The 22,018-nt window shown below is 37.8% G+C and overlaps 1 protein-coding gene across 3 annotated transcripts in view; it reads right to left on the minus strand.

Moving 5' to 3' along the window:
• The window catches only part of SDHAF3 (succinate dehydrogenase complex assembly factor 3), a 71,390-nt gene extending 54,663 nt beyond the window's left edge, over positions 1–16,727 (minus strand). The window contains exons 1-2 of one of the 3 annotated variants that reach the window (XM_024767094.1): positions 16,507–16,639; positions 14,644–14,825 (exon numbers count right to left, since the gene is read on the minus strand). In XM_024767094.1, coding sequence (XP_024622862.1) covers positions 14,644–14,825; positions 16,507–16,513 — 189 coding nt within the window. In that variant the 5' untranslated portion in view covers positions 16,514–16,639. Of the gene's footprint in view, positions 1–14,643; positions 14,826–15,928; positions 16,481–16,506 lie in introns of those variants that run through there. The other 2 variants (XM_024767093.1, XM_024767095.1) reach the window with 2 other exon arrangements.
• Positions 16,728–22,018: the final 5,291 nt, after the last annotated feature.

Below are 22,018 nucleotides of genomic sequence, written 5' to 3' on the forward strand. Positions count from 1 at the left end.
TTAGAGAAATGCAGATCAAAACTACAATGAGATATCATCTCACACCGGACAGAATGGCCATCATCAAAAAATCTAGAAACAATAAATGCTGGAGAGGGTGTGAAGAAAAGGGAACACTTTTGCACGGCTGGTGGGAACGCAAATTGGAGAACAGTATGGAGAGCCCTTAAAAAACTAAAAATAGAACTACCATATCACCCAGCAATCCCACTACTGGGCATATACCGTGAGAAAACCATAATTCAAAAAGAGTCATGTACCAAAATTTTCATTGCAGCTCTATTTACAACAGCCAGGACATGGAAGCAACCTAAGCGTCCATCATCGGATGAATGGATAAAGAAGATGTGGCACATATATACAATGGAATATTACTCAACCATAAAAAGAAACGAAATTGAGTTATTTGTAGTGAGGTGGATGGACCTAGAGTCTGTCATACGGAGTGAAGTAAGTCAGAAAGAGAAAGACAAATACCGTATGCTAACACATATATATGGAATCCAAGAAAAATAAATGTCATGAAGAACCTAGGGGTAAGACGCGAATAAAGACACAGACCTACTAGAGAATGGACTTGAGGATATGAGGAGGGGGAAGGGTAAGCTGTGACAAAGTGAGAGAGTGGCATGGACATATATACACTACCAAAGGTAAACTAGATAGCTAATGGGAAGCAGCCGCATAGCACAGGGAGATCAGCTCGGTGCTTTGTAACCACCTAGAGGGGTGGGATACGGAGGGTGGGAGGGAGGGAGACGCAAGAGGGAAGAGATATGGGAACATATGTGTATGTATAACTGATTCACTTTGTTATAAAGGAGAAACTAACACACCATTGTAAAGCAATTATTCTCCAATAAAGATGTTAAAAAATATATGTAAAAATAAAATAGCTTCTTGATACACATCATTTAAAAAAAAACAGAATGTTACTAACCAATACAAAAATTGCCATGTTATTCCCCCCTCTCTTTTTTAACTAGATCATCTATCACCTAGTGTTCAAAAAACAAACAAACAAAATATCTTGGTCTATTTACATTTTCACAAAATTTCCATATGTTTATTTTGATGTTTTTCAGGTCATTGTTCTTCTAATTCATGCTTTCAGAAGTAATCTACCATAACTATGTAAAAGCTGCATACTCTTTAAAATTTTATGCAAAGTATACTGCTTTATAAGAACCACAAACATCAACTCAAACACAATAATGTATTTGGTAGCTATCTGTCTTGTAAGATTGTGAACTCCAGCAAATGAAGATTACATCTGGTGAATTTTTTTTTTTTTAACACTATCAATTATCATTGTTGAGGGCACTATGTGAAGCATGGTAAATATTTAACAAACATATACAGAATGAATGAATCTCTCTTTTTTTTTTTTTTTTGCCACACTGTGCAGCATGATATTAGTTCCCCATCCAGGGATTGAACCCTAACCCCCTACATTGGGAGTGTGGAGTCTTAACCACTGGACCGCCAGGGAAGGCCCCAGAATGAATGAATTTCTTAAATTAATACAGGGAAGATTTCAGAGAAGACCTGACAGTGATAGAGAAGGGAGGCAAAAAACAAAACAGTCAAGAGAGCATGAGGTGTATTCACACAAAAGAATGTATGTTGAATCAATTCCTTAATTTCTAACATAAAGTTGAATAAAAGTCCACATATTTGGTTTCACACATTTATCTATAAATAGTAAATAACTGAACTCAATCTCCGCTAAACTGGCTTACTAAGAAAAAAGACATTTACCAAAACAAGTATTTAAAACACTATTCAGGGGAGACCCATGAAACCTTCAAAAATGAATTTAAATTATATAAAAGAAATCAGGAAAAAAAATTATTCTTTTTGAAATTTTAAAATTAGTGAAAACATTTACAATGTTCAAAATACCAATAACTATCTCTATCAGACAATACAAGTGTAAAAATTACTAGTAGAAATGTGAAAAGACACTATTTCAGATAAAACTGAAATACGAAGTTTTCTGAATTTCATTCAATAACGTGTTTCCAGATATCTTCTGCCATCATGTGGAAATTTTTGAAATTACACTTACACAAAAAATTCCTGTATCTGACTGGAGTATTCCAGTCAATACTAGAAGGAATGAATGAATCTGGTTGTAAACAAGGTAAATATTCTCAGAAGAATTTAGTGAAAATGACTATGCAAAGTTGCTCCTAGTTTCTCTCTTCTTCCGGAGAGAAGATGGTGTTCATTTTAGCTTAAGGAAACTGCCTGACAGACACCCAACTTCTTTTTCTGTTTCCAAGATTCTTAGCAATTATGCCTGTCCTAGGACTCTCCCAGTTCATGATCTTAAATTTCCTAAATACTCTTTAATTATCTCTCTCCATTCTTAGGCACTTAAAACACTATATTAAATGGAAAAAGAAAAAAATATATATATACATATCTAAAACTGAACCAGGACATCCCTGGTGGTGCAGTGGTTAAGAATCCACCTGCCAATTCAGGGGACACGGGTTAGAGCCCTGGTCCGGGAAGATCCCACATGCCGCAGAGCAGCTAAGCCCGTGCGCCACAACTAAGCCTGTGCTCTAGAGCCCACGAGCCACAACTACTGAGCCCGTGTGCCACAACTACTGAAGCCCACACGCCTAGAGCCTGTGCACTGCAACAAGAAAAGCCACCACAATGAGAAGCCCACACACTGCAACGAAGAGTAGCCCCCACTTGCCACAACTAGAGAAAGCCCGCGTGAAGCAACCAAGACCCAACGCAGCCAAAAATTAATTAATTAATTAAAAAAAAAAACCTGAACCAGCTATTCATGCATTCATATGCCTACTGACTTGACAGCATATCTAGATTAAAAACATGGATTAAAGTGCTTGGAATAAGCCTAGTACACTATGAAATACAACACTGAATTCTCATTTATTTATGAAATACAATTTAAGATTCCCATAATCAGGCTAAAAGCCTTTGCTTAAACTATTAATCTTTATAAACCATAATTCACATATTTGGTTAACTTTTTATCCAACATGTTTGGTCTTCATCTGAAAAATCACACATTTTTCTTTTGGAGGAAAAAAACAAGATTTACTGAGCATCTATCATAAGCAAAATACTGTCCTTGGAGCTTTAAGGTACACAAAGATACATAAAACATAGTTTTCGTCCTCAAGGAATTTACCCTCTACTAGCATCAAAAAGGATGTACACAAATAATTATAATACACTGTAGAAAGCATGAAGAAAACAAAAATACAAAATAATGTTTTAGAAAATTAGAAGACAGAGTTTTGTTTTTTACTGAGAGAATTAATCAAGAAACAGTTGATAGCAAAGGATTGGAGCTGTTATGAAAGACATTTTAGGATTTGGCTATACAGAAAAAGACAGGAAAACATTTAGGGCAAATGAATAGTGAGGCCACGACAACTTAAGGCCACATTCTCTGTTGAGTATGACTGGAACTTAGGAAACTTGACAAAGAATATTGAGATGTAAGGTAGGAAAAACATATTCAAGTCAGATTTTGCATAGTTTTTAACTTGGGTTCAAGAGAGGTCAATCGGAAAACAGTGATGGCTTTTTACGAGGGCAATAATATGATCAAAGTTGTGTTTTATAAGCTGACATTTAAAAGGGACGAAAGGCAAGATTATTTAAGGAATTACTACAAACATCCAGAGGCAAAGAGAATGGAGACAACAGGTCAGAGTTCTGATATGGTAAAAGGAATCAACCAGATTTGGCAACTAACTGGATATGGAAGATAGGAAAGAAGGAAGAATTAAGAATAATGAAATTACAAAATTTGTTTTCAGTACCTTCAAAACTCCTTCCTATCAAATCTCCTTCCTACCACACGCTACAGCTAAAATAGTTAACACTTATTGAGAACTTACCATGTACAAGGCAACAATTGTGCATATATTATCTTATTTAATCCTTAACCTTTGAAGTAAGTACTGTTGGTATTCCCATTTCACTGATGAGGAAACTGAGGCTTAGAGTGGTTAATCAAATTATCCGTTCACACAGTAAGTAGCTGGATGTTAATCAATGTCACTGTTAATCATTAAAGTGCTAGCTGCCAATAATTTAAAATGGAATCTCTCATAGGGTAATTATATTTTAAAAAGAAACTCAAAGATAAAAAGATCTTCAAAATCCAACAGAACAGAGTCAGAATAAGGAACTGCAAGTGACAGAGAACTGCCTAACAATCATAAATTGAATGGCTAAGGGAAAGAGAAGTTTTCCTCCTGTAATCACACCACTCTTTGTTTGCCCTGCTGCCAGAAGACCAACATTCTCAACTACTACTCTTTAGAGTACAATGAGTTTTCTTCTATCTTATACAGACAAGTACCACACTTATGAACTCCTTATGGATACTGACCATTAAGCTCTGTATCCCCTGAAAAATAGTAGGCATTGAATGAATCAGTGAACAAACAAACTCAGTTGGGCTCCTCCTGTCCAGTCCTCCCAGCCTCACACAATTCAAGACCTACATTTGGAACAATTTCTCCATGTCCCACCTTGAACTTGTTGCTGAAACCTCTCCTCCTGATTCTTTGCTTTCTTTCCAGTTTTTGCCCTTAATAATGTCCTCTAGATTATCCCTGACACTCAACTTGTTAAGGCCATGAACAAACAAATGGCTGGCCTTATTTATATTAGAAGACGTGTCTCTACTAGATCCCAGGACATTTCCAAGGGTTCTCTAACCCACTGACTTCTTCCTCAGTTATCGAGGAAAGGCTTTACTTTCCATGGAATCAAACAGTACCCATGTTAAATCACGAGGGCTTCTCCTTTGACTGATTATCCAATAGGTTGTGCGGCTGGTCTAAGAGATGGGGCCAAGTTCCCAATGCTCTAGACTTTAATTTGTATATACTTTCCCAAAGAAACAGTATAACAAAGAGTAGTAAGGCTCCCAGACAGCCCTGCAGAAAAAGTCTATTTAACCACAGTACAATTAAAATATTACACAATGGCAATTACATTTTTATTTTTTCATCATAAATATACCACATTTATGCTATACTGTGGACTAAATAGCTGTTTATGGTTAATACTGGTTAACAAGATTTCAGTATCCAAACTAAAAGAAGGATGAGTTATCTATCATCCTAGTATCAGAGGAGTAAACTGCTGGGTATCACCCAACTACAGTTAAGTAGAAAGCTAACAAACATAATTAGAAGCAACATATACATCTACCTCTGTAAGTACAGACTAAGATAAAGCAAAATTTTTAAAGACAAAAATCATTAAGATTTGAGATTCCAGTTATGCTTTCAAGAAAAGGTAAAACTACTAAATAACTTTTTAAACTTTATATAACTTCACACTAGCTCTATTACTAAGAAAATATACTTTAAAAATATACTACAGTTCAATCTTAACATATGAACTTCTTGCCACCCATTAAAGGTGTAGAGCATATTTTGATAGCAAAATGCTATCTAAAATATGCTTTAGTTGAAAAGAATAGAACTAAAATAATCTGGTATGTCTTACTTATCAAAAGTGCCAAATCTGAATTTGTTCTTCACAAACAGAAATTAAATTTTTTTCTTTTTAGACACATGCATCGACATTTGTAGACAAACCCTATTTAAAACAAATTTCATGTACGCAAATGCAGGTTTACACAAAGAAGGAAATTATGGGCCGATTATTCATTTTACAGAAGGATTAACAAAAGAATTTCTTTAAATAGTTAATCTGCCAGTATACTTAAAATACAGTTAAAATTTTTTAAAATCAACTTATAAACAACTTTTCAGAAATGCACTCATAGCATAAAAGTAGTTACAAAAGTATCAAGCTTCCAAAACGTTATTATTACAATCTTTGTCCCAATCGCTTGACTAACCTAGCAGGTGACACAAAAAGATTAAATACAATAGCTGAAAATGGTACAGGAAAACAAATTTTATATAGTTCTTAACTATATACATGTATGTCTATCATAATCATTAATACTGGTTTCTTGTTAACTGTTTCTTTACTGTGTGCAGTAAAATTGCACGCAGAGGCTAGCAAACAATGAATCAATATGGCTGAAGGTGACCTAAGAAACCAAAGACCAAAGGGTCTTCTCTGCCTTCATTGTGCAGGCAAGCCAGAGGTACAAAAGAAGAAAAATCCAAGAGACCCCATCAGCGTTGCAGCTTGTTTTTGATTTTTCCTTTGCAGCTTTCTAAGGAGTGCTCTGAGATATAGAAGACAATGTCTGGGAAAAGGAAATCCAAATCTGATGATCCAGAAATGGAGCATTTTGGAACAACTAAGAGAAGCAGGAAGGATCCTAATGCTCCTGAGTAGCCACTACTGGGAGTGTTCTGTTCAGAGTTCCACGCTGAGATCAGATCCACAAACCCTGGCACCTCCACTGAAGACCAAACAGATGTGGAGTAATCTGAGAGCAAAAAAAGCAGCCTTACAATAACAAGGTAGTGAGGCTGAAGGAGAAATAGGAAAAAGGTTTAGCCGACTCAGGAAAATCTGACGGTGCAAAGGAGACAGATGTTGCCTTAAAAACGGAAGATGAAGAGGATGACAGGAGGAAGAAGGGGGCTGAGAAAGAGGAGGATAGAGAAATAAACTTGAGAATCTAACTCCACATGAATTCCAGAGTAGGGAAAAATACAACAAACTTCTTTAAGATGGCTCTGCCCTCATTAGATTTAATTACAAAATTCGAATATAGTCATATTGCAGTTTCTAGAAGTGTACTAGAAATGTTAAGTAATTTACATGAAGTAGCCAAGGTCGTTATTAGTACCCTGAAACTGTATCAAAGTTGTATATATTTCCAAATATTTTAAAATAAGACGTTTTTCTCACTCTGTGCATCTTGCTTAGCCTAGTAAAGGCATTTAAATATGTTCATGGTGTTTTTTAAGTGGTGTTAACTATGGTTATTGGCTAGAAATCCTGCATTATCAACTGTACGTATTTATACCTTATAGAATGAATAAGTAGGCAGCCAGGCTGGGAAGTGTGAGGCAGTGAACAAGCTACCTTTTGGAGGGGTTAGAGCTTTGGGTCTGTGCTGTGAGGCTAGACCCATTGATGCTGCATGCTGATGTTATTATAGTTGTTTGTTTGTTTATAAATTTATTTATTTTGGCTGCATTGGGTCTTCGTTGATGTGTGTGGGCTTTCTTTTTAGTTGCAACGATCCGGGGCTACTCTTCGTTGCGGTGTTCTGGACTCTCATTAAGGTGGCTTCTCTTGTTGTGGAGCATGGGCTCTAGGTGCGTGGGCTTCAGCAGTTGTGGCACATGGGCTCAGCAGTTGTGGCACATGGGCTCAGCAGTTGTGGCTCACGGGCTCTAGAGCACAGACTCAGTAGTTGTGGTACACGGGCTTAGCTGCTCCACGGTATATGGGATCTTCCCCAGACGGGGGCTCGAACCCACGTCCCCTGCGTTGGCACCACTGCACCACCGGGGAAGCCCTATAGTTGTTTTTATATATACGTATTTGCCATGCCATCAGTTGCCATTCTTAGTGTGGAAAGGGGAAAGTTCCTATGAGAAGTGTGTGATTTTTTTTTATTCAATGGGATAGTTTTAAACAAACTAGACAACTTCATCTGCAGCAAAGTGAAGAGTCACTACGGCAAAGTCCAGAAAGCTTTGCTACTTAAACATACAATATACAACATTCTGCTATTTTTTTATGTTTATAATGATGAAATGTTTTTTGAAAAAAAATAGGCCATGTTTAAAATCTATTCAAATAAAGCATAAATATTTTAGTGTTTGAAAGCTTAGAAGTCAAAATTCAATTTATTTTAGAAATGCTCCAAGTTTACTAATTTAGGATTAGGGAAGACCAAAAACTTCTAAATAAGATAAATATGATCCTCCCTTGGGAACTGAGCTAAAAAAATCAACACACAATGGGAGACATCTGAATTCTCTCAGGCCCAGAAGACCAATTAGGTAGCTTAATCTATCAACACACTGATAATAATAATAATGTTTTGGCAGGAAAAAAATGTGCTTAAAATAAAAATAAAGTATCAAGAGGGGGCAAACTTTCTAATGTGTGTTCAGCACTGTCCAGGAAAAAAGGGCAGTGAAGCATGAGGACCCACAGTGTTTTCTACTGTAAACTAAACGGATGTTTTCTACTACAAGGCCTGATGAAAAATCTCTCATGCCTACCCAGTTCCCATTATTTTAATTCTGTGTTTACCAGGTAACCTTCCAAGCATTAATTCAGTTTCCTAGAAAGCTTAATAGAGGTCCACAATCCCTTACTTGCAATTCTGAAGTCAAAGAAGTTTCAAAAAACAAAAGCTGTTTCAGAACTCATCTGGTAGCAAATCGGACCTAAATGGATTATGTGAAGCGTTTATTTACTCTGCTGAATATGAACAGTCAAATGCTTTACTGCAGAAATATTAATGTACTTGATTACAGGGTACCACTCCAGATCCCACAGGGGTGTGTCTTAAAATTCAATCATACTCCTTACCTTTCTAAAATCTAAAAAATTCTAAATTCTGAGACACATCTGAAAGAAGTGTCCCTGGATCTAAATATGAATATTCTGACTCCTGGAAAAGGAGAGCCCTCTTTATCAGCCCCCACTCCCCAACCCATAGAAATCAGCATTCTAGCTTATACTTCAGTATTACATAAATTTAGTTAGTGTGAATCTGAAGTCAATATTCGATCATCTCTGAGTATGCTGATAAAGTCCAATTCCAAATGTACAAGATCAATTCCCAGAACTTACAATGACAATCTTGGGTGGCACAAACGTACCTAGAATCTCCTTCTTAAGCCTACTGGTTTCCAAGCCACCTTCCATCCTCTCTCTGTCTCACTTGCCAGAAGACAAACCAACAGTTAACCAATTTCCTCTGCCAGTCCTAATACACTGTCAGCCTTCATGCAACCTTCTACAATGCTTAGAAAAAGGCAAAAAATTAAAATAGATTTCTAACAGTTATTAAGTAGCAACTTAATTTGAGAATTATGAATTATGACTATTTAAGTATGATCTCTAAGAAATTAACATGAGAAGATTCTTCACGTTGCTTAAAAAGACTTAAAACTATACCAGATAGATGGCCCTGATGACTCTTTTCTGCTCTCAGTTTAGAGCCCTAAAGATTCTAAATTCTAAATATGTCTTCTAGTGGTTAAGGAAAAAACAGTAACTAGATAAAGTTTAATTTTTAATCTATACATGTTTATTTTTTCCCAGCAATGCTTTGTAGTTTTCAGTGTAGAGGTCTGAACATCCTTTGTCTGAATTTTCCCTAAGCATTTCATATTTTTTGTTGGTAAGTGATATTTAAAAAGTTTAATTTCCAAGTTTTCACTGCTAGTATATAAAAGTACAGTTAGTTTTTATATACTGACCATGTATCATACAACCTTGCTAAACTGGCTTATTAAATTCCAGAAGTTTTTTAGTAGATTACATCAAATTGTCTACATAATCATATCTCCTGTGAATAAAGGCAGTTTTATTTCTTTCTTTTCAATCTGGATGCCTTTTATTTCTTCTCTTATTTCAGTGGCCATTTACAATACTGAATAAAAAAGTCTACACATTTAGATTGTTTTAATTTTACAAAACTCAGCAAGAAATAATTAAGATATATAACTGACATTATTTATTAAACATGAAGAAGTCTAAGTTTAACCTACAAAATTTAAAGGGCAAAATTAGGAACTATATTTATAAGGTGCTAGTTGACTCAATGTATGTATTTTCCTATGCTTTGTGACACAAGATTGGTAACAAAAATGCTGAGCATATCCAACTGCATCGTTTAAAATCATATTTACGGACTTTCTTATAATTACGAAAGTAGCACATGATCTGGAATTCTGAGGTACAAGGAAGAAAATTATAATCATCCTTAATCCCAGCACCCAAAGATAAACACTGTTTATTTTTAATTGTATCATGAGCAGTTTTCTATACCATTAATTCTTCTGAAACACCATTACTAAGAGCTGCATACTAACCCATCCATATTATGGCTACGTTATAATTTCATTCTTCTGCCATCACTGGACATCTATACTGATTTAAATTTTTCACTATTACCATATACATTCAACACAGCAGTTAAATTCATATATAAGTCAGAGAATGACCTCTTATTAGAGTCCCTTTTGCCCATTCCTGTATTAAAGCTGTTAAGTGTTTTCCCAGTCCAAGCTAAGTTCTTTTTATACTAATGCTATCAATCATCTATCACATTAATCCCAAATACATTCCATTTGCCTTTTATTTTAACTAATTTTTAATTCAGGAATTATTAACTTTATGTTAATGGTAAGTATTACAAAGAGAAATAAAATGTACTGTATTTTTATTGTCCGTGGTATTACTATGGTAACACACAACCCTAAAACTAAAAGAAAAGATTAAAGAGAGAAATCAGTGGTGCCAATGAAAAGGGTAAAGTGGGTTAAGCTGTTTGATATAGTTTTAACTCATCTCCTAATATAATCATAGAGGTAAAAGAGAACTTTTTGGTCCATCTGTAATTTCAAGGGTAAAATATTACTTCCCCTACTAAGACAACTGAAGCCAAAAATCACACAGGAAATATATGTGCCTGACTAGCACAACAGTTTAACAGTTACATTACAGCAACTTCTATTCTGTCATTAATGAAAAAAATCTTTGAGAAAGAAATGTGTCGCAATTAGCACCTTGGGATAATAAACATACAAATAAATCATTACCCAAACATTTCCTAATTATGCTAGAGGTGTATTAGGTAGAAACATGATTTTTAAAAAATCTTCCCTGTCCCTTAGGAAAAATACCAAAACTGGAAAACAAACCAAATATACAAATAAACTGTAATAAGCAAAATTCAAAGAAAAAATATATAATCATTTTACATTAAACAGAAATTGAATAGTCTTTTGGAAACATTAATTTCCAAAATCTTAACTGATTTTCACGAGGTGAGAGCACAAGATTTTCATCGTACCTAGTTGTGTGGCACCAAACAAGTCATTTTACTTCTACAGGCCTTAGTTTCTTCATCTTTAAAATGAAAACACGGAGAATCCCCAGTTTGAGACGGCAGATTGGAGAAATCACAGAAGCTTATTTCTTATTTCTTCTCCCTTCCAAAACTCCATTGAACTAATAGAAAAACTTTTAAAGGAGCGATCCATAATGACTAAGAAAGGAGCCATTAGAAGCCAAGAGATTTCAATAAGGTTCTCAAAATGGAAAGCAGGTGGAGAAGTTTAACTAATAAAACAGCCTCAGTAGAAGCAGCTACAGCTTAGAAAACAAAACAGAGAATAACAGCTGAAGATAAAGCCAAACTGCCAGAACCAACTGAACACAAACACCAGGGAGGTAAAGAAAATGAGGAGCAAGAAGCAAATCCAAGGGAGATTTACTGAAACTCTGTGATCCTAAAAGTAATTTTCTAATCAACAAGCCTACCTATATGCAGAGTTCTCAGTTTCTTATTGCGTTACTTGTAAATTTGGATAACCAAATTCACAAGATAACTTGAAACCTGCAAGACACCAAAATAAAATGAAAAATGTCCCCAGAACAGATAAATTAAGGAATAGAAAAGAATATATTGCTCTTTATTATAAGCCCTCTCACACTAATTTTTTTTAACAACATACATACATTACTTTGGTTTTTCAAAAAAGCTTAAGAGCATTAACCTAAAAAACAAGTTTACTGAAGCAATGTGAAGCCCCTTTCAATCAATTCTAATACTCCCTATGTAAAATTTCAGACATCTGTTCTTATTAAGCAACCGTAAAATAATTTATCTCACAAAATAATAGGTAAACCAGTAAAATCAATATTATGCATATATATATAATCCTTTTATTAAATTCTGTGGAAAAACTTACTTCAAATTCTTAAGTCTGTGTGGTATATAGACATACACACACCCCTACACACACACAGATCTGTTTTAGAACCATAACTACTAGCATATTAATACTATCATTCTATTACCATTATTTTAAATCTATAAATTCCAATAACTTTAAAATCACTTAAATAAAAGGACAAACCTCTATGTTCCAGTAATATAGTATAAAGTCAATAATATTTGCAATGTTGATCAAACTATGATTTTTAAAAACATCTTAAGTTACTTTATAACACAAGCACTGTTGTAACACAACTGACACCAATAAAAGTTAAGTATTTCTAAACAAAAAATATGGTAAAAGCTTCCAAATACTTCAGAAATGAAAAAAAGAAACATTTCATGTTCCAAGGATATACTGTTTCAAATCCTCACCTTCACCCCTTTTTCAACCACTAGTTAAGGACCACAGTATGGCTAAAATTTTTTAAATGGTAAAGCTTAATGTGGAAAACACACATGTGTGACATATCACCATTCAATAAACCATCCCCACCCAATAAACCATCACAAAAACACCACACTGAGTAACATGCGGAATAAACAGTACAACTAAGAGGTTCCCAGATGACTCCGTCATACTTGGTAGATGATCCCCCACACATACAATCCATCTATTGAACAGACAGGTAATTCATTCCTTTTCTCCCACAAACTAAAATACAAAGTTCAAATCAGGATGTTCAGAACCAACAAAATGAGGTTCTCAAATTAGGTAAGAGAGACGTACAATTATAAAAACTGCAAAATACCCATCCAACCCTAATTATATTAAGTTAAGGAAACTCTAAATATAGATGACATGCAACGTAATCATACAGTTTTTTAATCTGATGATCCACTTCAAACTCATAAGGTATCCCACGAGTTACAAATGCACAGTTCCATGAAATTTGAAGCATTTCCTCCTCTCTAAAATGAATACAACAAAACAAAACAAAAAAGCAAATATTATGATAAATACTATCATACAAATCTAAAGACTTAAACATAATCAGGAAGGGAAAAAGTATGTTCCTTTGCAGAAGTAGCTTAGGAACAACTGAGTACAGCAAAAGAAAAGAACAGAACAGTTCCAGCACTACACTACTACCTTCATTCTCTTTAACTCTTAAATGTTAGCGGTCTATCTTTGAGCACTATCTATCTAGCTTCCCCCGTTATACCCAGCCTGGGCACTTTAATTCACACCTTTGGACCATCAATTACAAATAATGAATTCCAAATCTCTATCTCCAGCCACAATCTGTCTCCTGAGTATCAGAGTAAATATATCTCAAAACATCTCCACTTGACTGTCCCACCAGAATTTTTAACACAAAAATGTACCATACTGAACTCATCCCCCACCTCCTCCTCCTATATACTTATTCTGGTTATTGGTATCGTATTCCAAAACTTGAGAGTTATCCATTCTATGGCCTCCCCTCTAATTAATCCTGTATCAGTCACCAAGTCAAGTCCCATTCTACCTTAAAAAAGGGTAACGCAAAAACCCACTCTCCATCCTCAACATCTCTGTCTTGGTTCAGGCACATACATATTTGGGATTACTACATCTCTCCTAACAGTTCTCCCTACCTTCAATCTGTCTCATTCTTCAATCATTCCTTTCTATTGCTGTTAAAGTGATCTTTCTAGAATATAATTTGAACCATTTTCACCACTGCTTAAAATCTTTCAATGATTCAAAATAAAGACCTAAAATCCTTAACAGAATATCCTGTCTCTTGTCACCTCTTTAGCTTTATCTCTTCCTTATCTCCCATGTAATACACTAAATTCTAAACACATCACTGCAGATCCTGGAAAAAGTCATACTGTTTCTTACCTCAATAACTCTGCATAGGTTATTCCCTCTTTCTAGAGAGTCTTTTTCTTGACAAGGTAACTCTGACTGCTCAAACCTCAGCTCAGACATTACATGTGGCCTCAGCTTCCTCCATTCCCTCCTTGCCCCTATAGCACTTCAGAGACACCCTTTCATACTATAATCGTCTATTATACTCTAAACTTGTACACCATAAAAGTAAAATATATTATTCATTGTGTGTCCTACAATGCCTAGCACTTTGCCTGGCAATAAGTGATCAATAACTATTTAAAGAATGTTTAAGCATTTTGCTTTTTACAGAAACTTCCACTATAAACCTCCCCCAAGAGACACAGAACAAAGCAGCTACTTAAGGAAAACAATGGAAACCAGGCAAGAAAGCAACAGACATAAATAAATGGCGCAAAAAAAATGAAAAATTAAACACAGGGAGTCTTTTCAAAGTGGCTCCTAAGGAGCTGTGTTTCGTCTCACATTCTAACACGAAGGTCTTTTACTTGCTATTTAATTTTCAACGTTTATTCTAATTTCCCAGAAAATAGTGGTAAGAAGTTCTTCTCTCCACAACTGGGTCGGCACAGAAAGAAAAATGGAAAGCATTACCTAAAACAGCTATTCTTCAAAACTGAGCATAGTCAGAACTTTAAAAGTGCCATAATAAGTAAGACCCTCTGATCTACCCTGCCCCAATTCCACTTTTAACAGTTGTCCCCTAAAAGGCTTGGGAATAAGATTACAAGGGGTATTTTACTAACCAGTTGTCAAACATCTCTCCCTGAACTTAACATTTTTTTCTCTATGGTAAGGAATTATACAAATTCACTATTTACTCTGTAAATATGCATTTACATTTTTATCCTTAAGATAAAATGAAATACTTTCCTCTTACCTTCCCCCAAAGGTCCTTGAACAGAAATTTCCCCCGATGAATTTGCTCTAATATTTGCCAGTTTTCTGTGATCAGAAGGGAATAGATGAAAGGGAGTAGGGAACTCTCCTCCCAATACTGAGTCCTCTCATATTCCTGACCCTTCCCTTCTCTTCTCCAGTGGTATCCATATCCAACTTTGCCTTTTAAAGTAAAGCAAATTCAAGTTCATAAGCAATTTTAGAAGTGTGTGAAAGAATCCTAGAGACCAAATGCCACATAGCACTAGGAGAGCTTTTTGGTTTTTTGTGAGTTTGTTTTTTTTTAAGCTGAACTCCTGACACCAAGTCTCCTCAGTTGATCAGCACATTTTTTTTTAAAACCAGTTTTTTTAAAAATGTCTCTTTCCTCTAGCCTATTACCAATTTATTCTGGGTTCCTACTCTTTCCCTAAAAAGCTTCCCAGTTCTTAGGACCTCCCAAAGTGCCTTTATTTCTTCCCAACATAGAGCTAGACTTCTTCCTGTCCTGCCACAAACTGACTTGGCTTAAAAGATGTCACTTACATTTACATACACTAATTTAGAGGTGCATATTGTAAATACTGTTATGATTTTACAGATAAGAAAATAAGACTAGGAAAAGTGACCTGACATTTAATAAATGCCGGTACCTGAATTTGAATCCAGTTCTTCTGGCTTCAAGACCAAGTTACCATATTAAAAGAGAGCAGTCTGCATTTTAAGATTCAACTTCCCTGGCTCTAGGCAGCCTCACTACATCTAATACACATAATTTTTAGGCAAGTTCTAAATTTCACCGTTGTCCTAAATGTCCCTCTTGCAAGCATACATGAGTCTACAATAAAAAATTCTGCAATTCAGTGAAAAAGTTCGGTGTTCACCCTAATGTTCACCCTGTGTTCACCCTTTATGATTTTTTTTAAAAAACAGACTTCAATAATCTCTATAGCCATCAACTTTTTAGGCTGAAGAACTGCTTACCTCAGTTCTTAAACCAACACTGCTTCATGCTTTCAAATACCTGTCGCTCTAATTGCCAATTTCATTCATTTCTTTATATTTGCAAATAACTAGGGGCAGTGCTGCATGTCTCCCAACCCCACGAAACACTCTAAATGAAACACTCTGAATATCATTTGACTTCACTCAAAAAAGGGAGGGAAAAATCAAAGGGTTAATCCCTAACGCATGTGTCTGATTAAGATTTAGTGCAATGATGCAGAGCAATTCAACAGAATAACGTGACTTGAGACTACGAAGAAACCAACTTTCACCTGACTTACCTCTGACCAGCATTCTTGCCCACCGCTTGTAATTACCCCCAGTCTTATCCGATTTCTGTTATCAGTCAACTGAGAATATTAAGACCCAACAAAGAGCACTGGGATTTTAAAAATAGTAATTATAGAAACAAGCCTTTAAAACTCTGAAAACTAGTAACGAGAAAACCATTAATTTATCAATAGGCGCTTGCTACGTGCAACGCACTGGAGGAGACAAAAAAGCTGCCAAACGGTAAGCTCTTTTAAGCACTTGACGGTGACTTATTCAGTTTTGTAACCTCCATCCTCACCCCTCCAGCGCCTGGCAAAACTTGAACTGAACTTGACACGCTGTTGTAACGGGATGTGCTCCAGCGAGGAACCTGTGGGATAAACAGACCAGCTTGGGACGTAACTTTGGGAAGTATTGTTTGAACGGCTTTGCGCTGTTTAATTCAAACGGAACAGGCTGCCGCTGTGTTCGAGCTCGTGAGGCCCGGGGAAACCAGCCGGGTCAGGCGGCCTCTCCCAGAGACAAACCGGGACACCGCTGAGGGACCTCAAAGATCTGGGGCGAAGAAAAGGGGGCAGTTACTTGCCTCCCATTCCTGCAAGAATCGCTCGGCCTCGTCAGAACCAACGGTCTTATGTCTCCTAAATTCGTCCTTCACGTACTGGTCACCAAGGGCTTTGAGGTCTGGGGGCAGAACCCGGTGCAGCAGCAAAATGCGCCGATACAAGGCCCGGACACGGGAGACGTGCCGAACAGGCATAACTCCGAGCGTGGACCACAGGCCGCGCCTGCGCGGAGACCGCGCGCGCCTGCCTCTCCTTACAAGCTGAGTATAAGTAACCCAAATACAAGCGGAAGAGGGCGCGCGACCTGCATCCGGTTGGGTCCGGCCTAATATCAGGACCTTCCGGAAACGCGAGGGGCAGCAGCGGGCAGAAATGGGCCGGTCCTTCTCTGAAAGGGGCGTAGCTTTCGTGGAGCGCCAGCGCAGCGACTACCTAGGGGCTGCGTCTGGGGCGGAGCGGTCGTCCACCAGGAGTCTGGCTTTGGTGCTTGTTACCACTCCGTTACACCCCATCATCTTTTCCATTCATCTTACCCCTTTTCCTCCTGATAAAGGCTTAAGAAAGGCTTCGTCAAAATCAGACTCCTCCAGGAAGCCTTCCATGGTTGGCTAAAGACACTTCAGATGTCTTTGCAGTGTTCCTGCGTTCTGCGAGAGGGATCGGAATGGGATTAATCTCTCCATTCACGAGCCCACCCACCCACGTACCTTGCACAGGGCTGTGCTCCTAATTTGTACCCTGAAGGCGTGACCTGTTTCATGTAACTCAAGTGAGACCTGAGCCAGCAGGTTTCAATCCTTAGCTCATGTCAAGTTGGCTTTAGAAGAATAATTAGAGAACATTTTAAATGTATTGTGTCCAAGGCCAAGATCCAGGAGATTCTGATTAAATAGTCTGAGAAGAAAACGTAGAATTAGAACTTTCACAAATCTTCACCTTTTACAACGGTGATACTGAGAGTGTGACCAATCAAAGCTGACAGCAGTTTAGCCTCGTTCTTTCTGTCCCATCACACCTTTGGACCTTCAATAAATCCTGATGGCTCCACCAACAAAATGTATGCAGAATTCGATCATTTCTCACTACTCCCTATTCCACAATGGTCTCTCTTTACCGGATGCTGTAGTCACTTTTTGTGTTTCTGCTTCTGCCATGATCAACTTTGATCATGATCCACCTAAACTGTAACAGCCTCTGCTACTGGTAGTATCTGGCTGCCTTAGAAATCCTTGCTGGTTCCCATCACTCTGACCACACCTTTTTACATAGCTTTTTATTAAATTATTAATAGGTTTAAAAAAAAAAAAAAACAGGGCTTCCCTGGTGGCGCAGTGGTCGAGAGTCCGCCTGCCGATGCAGGGGACACGGGTTCGTGCCCCGGTCCAGGAAGATCCCACATGCCGCGGAGCGGCTGGGCCCGTGAGCCATGGCCGCTGAGCCTGGGCGTCCGAAGCCTGCGCTCCGCAACGGGAGAGGCCACGACAGTGAGAGGCCCGCGTACCGCACATTAGAGTAAAACGCACAGCCTCTCCACTTCTTAGCTGTCTAAATTTTCTCCTACTGCTCTTTCCCTAGTTGGCCAATTCCAGCCACACTGGTCTTCAAAGCCCCTAATTCATCTTTGAACAGGCCAGGCACTCTCCCAACTGAGGGCCTTGGTATTTGCTCTTCCATCTGCTTGGAATGTTCTGCTTCAGGTATCTTTCTTGGCTAACACCCTTATTTCACTCAGCTCATTATTTCAGGTCTCTTTCTGATTAAGATCCTCCCTGGCAAGCCTATTTGATATTGCTACAACATCATGCTAAGAACTCCCTAAGCCCCCTCTCTGCTTTATTTTTCTCTGTAACACATACATATTTTACTTGTTTGCCTATTGCTTGCCCCCACTAGATTACAAATTCCCGGAGGGCAGGGATTTTGTGATTTTAAAGGTGTCAAGTGATTTATATGACCTGCTGGTGATGAAAGGGCAAGAATGTGGGAAAATTTATGTGATTCCCTCTGAGACCCCAGATTTTTGTTTATGCAAAGACTTCTTGAAAGACAAAAAGACACACACCCCTCTACCAAGGGCAGGGACTTAACTCATTTTAGTATTCTTTTCAGGGTCCACCACAGTGCCTTACAAATAGTAAGCACTCTAATATTCATTACCTTGAATGGACTCTTTTCCTTTTGCTGAAATTGTAGAAAAATATTTGTTTAAAAGAACACAGAACATTTTTTTTAATGGATTTAATTTGGTTTTTTGACAAACCACATTCATGGCAAGGATTGAATGGCAGCATGGTTATTTTACTTCAGGAAATCTTTTTCTAACCATACTTCATCTCTTAATATCCCTGTAAATTAAAAATTAATTTCTTGTTCCAGTTTACTTTTTTTCTGGTTTCCTTTGGGGTTAAAGCACATGTATAATAAATGCTTCTTTTAGAGCCAAAGCTCTTATAAAAATGTGGGAAAAAATTCTGCCGGTAAATTAATAAAACATAATAAAAGAATTAATTCAGCATAAAGGGAGCAGAAAAGGTTCATAAAGCTTTGGGTAATCAATGCTCAAAAATGACAAATGATGGGTAAGAGAAAAGCCAAGACATAATGGTTAGAGGAGAGGAATCAAGAATAACAGTAAGGGGCTTCCCTGGTGGCGCAGTGGTTGAGAGTCCGCTTAACGATGCAGGGGACGCGGGTTTGTTCCCCGGTCCGGGAGGATCCCACGTGCCGCGGGGCGGCTGGGCCCGTGAGCCATGGCCGCTGAGCCTGCGCGTCGCTGAGCCTGCGCGTCCGGAGCCTGTGCTCCGCGACGGGAGAGGCCACAGCAGTGAGAGGCCCGCGTACCGCAAAAAAAAAAAAAAAAAAAAAAAAAAAGAATAACAGTGAGAATAATGGTAGATGACCTTTATTTTTTTACAGTGGGCTGGACAATGAGTTATGTTTTGAGGACAAAATTTTCTGTTTCTTTGACCTACCAATTTAGGCTGACCAGCTTTCCTCTTGTGGTCAAAATAGCCATGAACTGAAAATAAGATCTGAGTTCTATTCCTGGCCACTAATCCAGATCAGTACACTTCATGCAGGCCTTTCCTTTATCCTTCCTCCATGTAATTCGTTTTCCTGTGTGTTATTCAGCAAGTCACTCAACCAATCTGCACCTCGATTTTCTCACATGTCAAATAAATTGGGTTAGGTAATTCTCAGTACCTTTCAACTCTGCTAATCATGATTTGTCCCCAGTCCCCTCCAAAATTTTTTGTAAAAGGAGCAGCAGATATGTACCCACTCTGAAATAATTGCTTTGAAAAAATTTTTGTTTAAGAAGGGGAAACTCCTCAAAATTTGAATCAGAGAGGTCTCCATGTTTTCCTTTATGGAAGTGCAATTGACAAAGAAAAATCAGGAGGGAAAATTACTTTTGGAAATGCATTTTACTTTACTCATATTGAGTTTACAGGGACAGCCTCTGTTAAATGATGCATTGCCTAATAGTAGAAGTGCTGTTGGTCTAAGTCAGTGGTTTTCAACTTTGGCTGTATATTACAATCACCTGGGAAACTGGTTTAAAAAAACTGATAAGGCCCGCTCCAAACCACTTGAATCAGCATCTTTGCGAGTGGGGTGAGGCATGGCTATTGCTTAGAAACCCCTCCAGGTGATTCTAATGTGCAGCCAGGATTGATAACCAATGGTCTAAGTTTCCAACTTGGAAACATCTGGGTTCCAGGAATAGTACCCAAGTTACTGACACTGTTAAAAACTGATTACTAAATATCCAGTGCTTCAATATTAAAGTGTTCTTGCAACAAAGGGGATAAAGATTTTGATATAGCTAAAAATATTTTAAATATAAACGTAAAATGGGGGATAAATTGGGAGATTGGGGTTGAAATGTATACACTACTATACATAAAATAAGTAACTAATAAGGACCTACTGTACAGCACAGGGAACTCTACTCAGTACTCTGTAATGACCTATATGGGAAAAGAATCTAAAAAAAGAGTGGATATGTGTATACGTATAACTGATTCACTTTGCTGTACACCTGAAACTAACACAGCATTGTAAATTAACTACACTGCAATAAAAATTTTAAAAAACATAATCAAAAAGAAAGAAAAAAAGTGAAACATCTCTGAGAAAGAGGATGTAAGAGAGAAAAATAAGTTATATAACTCCAGGTTATATGCACAATTATCAACAGGAGGTGATTAATAACTTAAGGGCTATCTGAAGAGCTCACTCCAGAATCATCCCACTTCCCACATCCACAGCACCACCGTGTCTCCCAGAGGGCATGCTTTAAGCTTTCCAAATAAGTAATGAACATTTAGAACACAGCTTACTTATGCAAACTTGGCACTCAATAAAACTCCACAAAATCTCTATCATCTGTACTCTCCTCCAACCCAAGCCTTCCACTAGAGCTCTTGATTGTATCCCAACTCTTCTGAGAGGTAGTTTCATAATTATCCCCTCATTCTTTCTCTCACTGGCATCTTCAATTATTCTCTTCATAAGACTAGTCCATTCAGCTCATAAACATTCACAAGAACACTTCACATTAAAAAAAAAAAATCCCTCCATTCTACCTCCCCCTCAAACTACCATCCTATCACCCTGCTTCCTTCATTGGCAAACTTGAAACAAATATTTCTCCATTTCCATTCTCATTCCCTGCTTAATCCCTTTTAATCTATTGTCCCACTACTCTTCTAAAATAACTTTCTTCAAATTCCCTAGTTACTTGCTTCTGTTCACACATCTACTCTCCCCTGACCTTCTAGAAATCTTTCCATCTTTCGGCTTCCATATGTTTGTACTGTCCAGGTGATCCACCTCTAGGGCCCCACTGTCTCTGTGTCCTTAGCTAGCTGCAGTTCTTCCTGCCTCCAAATGAGAATGCATCAGTCCAAACAAACATCAGTGTCAGTGCCCTTGTCCTGGCCAGCTGTCCTCAGCAATTGGTGATGCTCTGCTGCCCCCACCTAGCCAACCCCATTCTAACCATTTTGGAGGCCCTCGCTGGACCCTTACCTGGAAAGGGTAAGGACATCTTAACCAACTCTCACACCCACCCCGACCTCTCTACAGTTTCAACCTTCCTTGCTAAGCACTGGATAAATTCAAATTGGATATCCTGTCATTCCTTCAGAGTCTATGTCGCAAATTAAACTCATCATTTTTCTCCAAAGACCTTTCTCTCGCCACCGTTCTTAAATTTACCTAGGCTCAAGACTTAGGGTTCTGGGGCTTCCCTGGTGGCGCAGTGGTTGAGAGTGTGCCTGCTGATGCAGGGGACACGGGTTCGTGCCCCGGTCCAGGAAGATCCCACATGCCGCGGAGCGGCTGGGCCCGTGAGCCATGGCCGCTGAGCCTGCGCTTCCGGAGCCTGTGCTCCGCAACGGGAGAGGCAACAACAGTGAGAACCCCGCGTACCTCAAAAAAAAAAAAAAGACTTAGGGTTCTGTAACATCTTTCACCCTCTTCATGTATCTTGTTATTGAGGAGCCCTTGTTGAGACTTCTTTTG

This window comes from Neophocaena asiaeorientalis, unplaced genomic scaffold, assembly GCF_003031525.2.
Source record: "Neophocaena asiaeorientalis asiaeorientalis breed wild unplaced genomic scaffold, Neophocaena_asiaeorientalis_V1.1 scaffold70, whole genome shotgun sequence".
NCBI lineage: Eukaryota > Metazoa > Chordata > Mammalia > Artiodactyla > Phocoenidae > Neophocaena > Neophocaena asiaeorientalis.